The sequence below is a fragment of the Austrofundulus limnaeus genome, unplaced genomic scaffold, assembly GCF_001266775.1.
Source record: "Austrofundulus limnaeus strain Quisiro unplaced genomic scaffold, Austrofundulus_limnaeus-1.0 Scaffold1292, whole genome shotgun sequence".
Lineage (NCBI taxonomy): Eukaryota > Metazoa > Chordata > Actinopteri > Cyprinodontiformes > Rivulidae > Austrofundulus > Austrofundulus limnaeus.
Genome location: NW_013953694.1, coordinates 58,509 through 62,185, shown reverse-complemented (window position 1 = coordinate 62,185; position 3,677 = coordinate 58,509). Strand labels below are relative to the sequence as shown.

General features: G+C 39.3%; 1 protein-coding gene across 1 annotated transcript in view; it reads left to right on the top strand.

Annotated features, from left to right (window-relative positions):
• Nucleotides 1–2,876: 2,876 nt before the first annotated feature.
• klhl32 (kelch-like family member 32) overlaps nucleotides 2,877–3,677 on the top strand; it is a gene marked incomplete at its 5' end in the record, with an annotated part of 41,503 nt that continues 40,702 nt past the window's right edge. The window contains 1 exon segment of the mRNA XM_014031640.1: nucleotides 2,877–3,066. Coding sequence (XP_013887094.1) covers nucleotides 3,044–3,066 — 23 coding nt within the window.

The following is a 3,677-nucleotide window of genomic DNA, read 5'->3' as shown; positions in this document are numbered from 1 at the left end:
TCCAGTGAAATATATTTATGTTTGTGGTTGTAATGTGACAAAATATGGAAAAGTTCAAGGGGTATGAATACTTTTGCAAACCACTGTATGTTTGTAAATAAACATTCAAGACTAAGTACTGAGTACTGGACCGGTTTCCTGTGCCTGATTCGAGAGGCCTGTTAACATCTTTGTCAACCAAATTTTATCTCAATATCTGTAAAACTGTTATAGCCATTTTTATGTTTGTTTTTGTAGGCAGACATCTTAAATTAGACTGATTCAGAGTAACTTGGTTGTAATGTATATATTTTTTGCAAGTTTCATCAGGATTTGTTTTGTTGGATATTTTGCATAAAGTAGGCCTTTGTTGATTTTCTCAACAATGCCAAGACTCTAGCTCATACACCCTCAAATTTAGACACATATTCTTTGCCAAATCTTCATATTATAGTTGATTTTTATTCTCCCAGTAACGACCACGGCTCTTCTGTCACAAGCGCATCTTTTTATTTCTTTACAGATTTTCACTTTCTTTAAACATCAGTCACTGTCAAACTGTTCACATAAATAAGGTACAAATGTTAACAATTACATTTTACTTTATCTTACAATTTTCTCGAAAAAGCAGCCTTGTGGGGACAGAAATGCATCGCAAATTACGGGTGGTGGGGGGGTTGGGTTTAGGACCAAAGTGTGAATTGAGTTTAGGTTAGTTTTAGGGTCAGGTAGACCTTTGAGATTAATTTTAGGGTAAAGGGTCAGGGTTAGGATATAAAATTTCCAAAAAATGAATGGAAGTCAATACATGGTCCCCACTGAGCTATACAAACCAGACCTGTGTGCGTGTGCGTGATTACAACATGCACGATAAAGCTTTTTCAGATTTAATCTTTGAAACAGAAAAAACTCAATGTAAAAACATGTTTATAGACACGCTGCTGTGAGTGAATGAACAGAAAAAGCTAAACCAAAGGTTCCCAAACTCCTTCAACAGCAGAAACTTGGGAGTCTGATTGAAGTAAACCATCACTGGTTTAAAAAATCAAGAATTTAATAAAAAATAACAATTTCTACATTTTTTCTTAGTTGACTACAGACATCCTTTTTGCTTTTAAAGATAAAAATTTAGATTATTTCTGTCTTTAACTTTACCAAACATTGTCCTGATGCATCTCAGTAATCCAGGTAAAAAATCAAAAAGAAAACTAGAACTGCAAAGCAGTTATGACCGGGGTCCAAGCCCTTTTATGCATGTCAGCCTTTGTCATGTTGTTTGTAGCATATTGTTGATCTTTTAGCTTCTTGGACAAATTTCTCTCCAACAAACGCNTTCTTCTCTTTTTTTTCCCATTTCTGGTGTATCAGGCTCAGGTATGTAGCACATGATGTCAACGTTGTAGCTACACAGGAATGACTGCATGTAATTTGGGCTCTCAGGTTGTTCTGAGAAGTGCTGAGCTTGTTGTCTGTCCTCCCGCAGGTCTGCTCTAAAAGGACACGAAGACACAGCTATAAAAGCCGTCAAAGTTGATTCTGGTTCCTCTGCTGTTTTAATTCTTCTTGATCTCACTGCTGCCTTTGACACGATGGATCGTGGAGTTTTATTATCATGTTTGGAACAGTTTGTTGGTGTGAAAGGCACAGTTCCTAAACAGTTTGAGTCCTATTTGTCGGACAGGAAGTTTTCTATTCAAATTGGGGAGTTTCTGTCATCAGAGGCCCCTCTCGGATGCGGGGTTCCTCAAGGCTCAATAATGGGCCCCATTTTGTTTTCTGTTTATTTACTTCCTCTGGGGTCCATTTTCAGGAAATATGATGTATCTTTTCATTTTTATGCAGATGATATTCAGATCTATTTGCCTTTGAGATCTGATGGAGTTCAGAGGACTGAGAACCCGCAGAACTGTCTAAGGGATGTTAAATCCTGGATGGAGCTAAATTTTCTTCGTTTAAATGAAGATAAAACAGAGGTTCTGACATTTGGAAAATCAGACCTACTGGCAGGACTAAACAGCGCTGTCTGCCCTTTGGACTCAGACCGTGTTTTTATTAAGAATCTTGGACAACAATTTTAAATTTGACAGACAGGTTAGTGCAGTGGTCAGATCCAGTTTTTATCATTTAAGGCTTATTTCCAAAATTAAGCCTTACCTTCCCTACGACGCTCTTGTGAGGGTTATTCATGCTTTTATCTTTTCTAGACTGGACTACTGCAATTCACTTTATAGTGGAATTGACCAGTCTCTTCTCCACCGTCTACAACTAGTCCAAAATTCAGCAGCGCGTTTGTTAACGGGGACAAGACGGTGTGAGCATATTACCCCTGTTCTACGCTCTCTTCCCTGGCTGCCTGTTCCTTTTAGGATTAATTTTAAAGTTTTACTTTTGGTTTTTAAATGTCTAAATGGTTTGGCACCATCTTATCTCTCTGACGTTATACATTTCTACCATCCCGGTAGAGCGCTGAGATCAGAAGATCAGATGCTCTTGGTTGTTCCCAGGACTCGGCTGGTGACTAAAGGGGACAGAGCCTTCTCAGCCGTAGCTCCTAAACTCTGGAACAAGCTTCCTCCCTCTGTGAGGTCTGCCAGATCACTTGATGATTTTAAATGTCTTTTAAAGACTTATCTTTTTGCTTTGGCTTTTAGTTCTGGAGAGCACATGCAGTAGGTCAGTTTTTTTTTTACATGTTGTATTCTTTTCTATTTACTTAGTGTTCACTTGATTTTATCTGATTGTATTTTCTGCTGTGCAGCACTTTGATTGCCATTGGCTGTAAAAGTGCTATACAAATAAAGTTTTGATTGATTTGATTGAAAGTCCACAGCAGCATGAGGTGAGGAAGAAGTCGGCGTCAGGCCTGACGTGCGACTCTTTCTCTTCACACTTTGCAGGAGGAGGTTGGCGGCGGTGGGTCGTGTCGAGTGGATGCTCTGAGTAAAGCTGACGTGCTGTTCTGTCCTGTCAGGCTGATGCATGTAACCAGTGAGGAGTCTACAGTCCTCAGGAGCCACAGCACACCCCCTCTCCACCTCCACCACCTCTCTGTGTGTAAAGGGGCATGCCTTCTGAAACAAGCTTCAGGTAGGTGGTTGTCAGACCTCACACACTCCTTCACGCTGCTTTTCTTTTTTGTAAACATCAAAGAGATCCAAACAGACTGAAATCATTTTTTCTCCTTGTTGTTTGTCTTSTTTAGATACAGTTGAGTTTTATACAGAACATCAGGGAGTGAGTAGCTGCGTTTCCATTGCAAATGTGCGCAAAACTTTGTCGATATTCTGTTAATGTCGAAAAAACACAGTTTCGCAACTGCGGTGTTTCCATTAAAGGGATCCATGATTAGTTGTAACATTAAACTTTATTTGATAAACATATATTTTAACTGTAAAATAAAGACTGTAGAATGTTTATGTCATGGTTTGTCAGTTTTCACCTTGGTTTTCCTAGTGTTTCTATGTTTCCCCAGTGTGTCTCAGCCCAGCTGCTCCCCATTAGTCTGATTGTCACCCTCGTGTTTCTCACCAGGTGTTTTCAATTCACCCATTAGTTGTCAGTGTATTTAAGTCCTGTCTTGTCTCAGTCTTGTGTTGGGTTGAAATGGGTGAGATGCCACTAGAGCTCAGAAGAAAACAACTAACCATAAACTATTGGGCAAATGTTAAAGGACATAAAGTAAATTATCCTCCAAATGC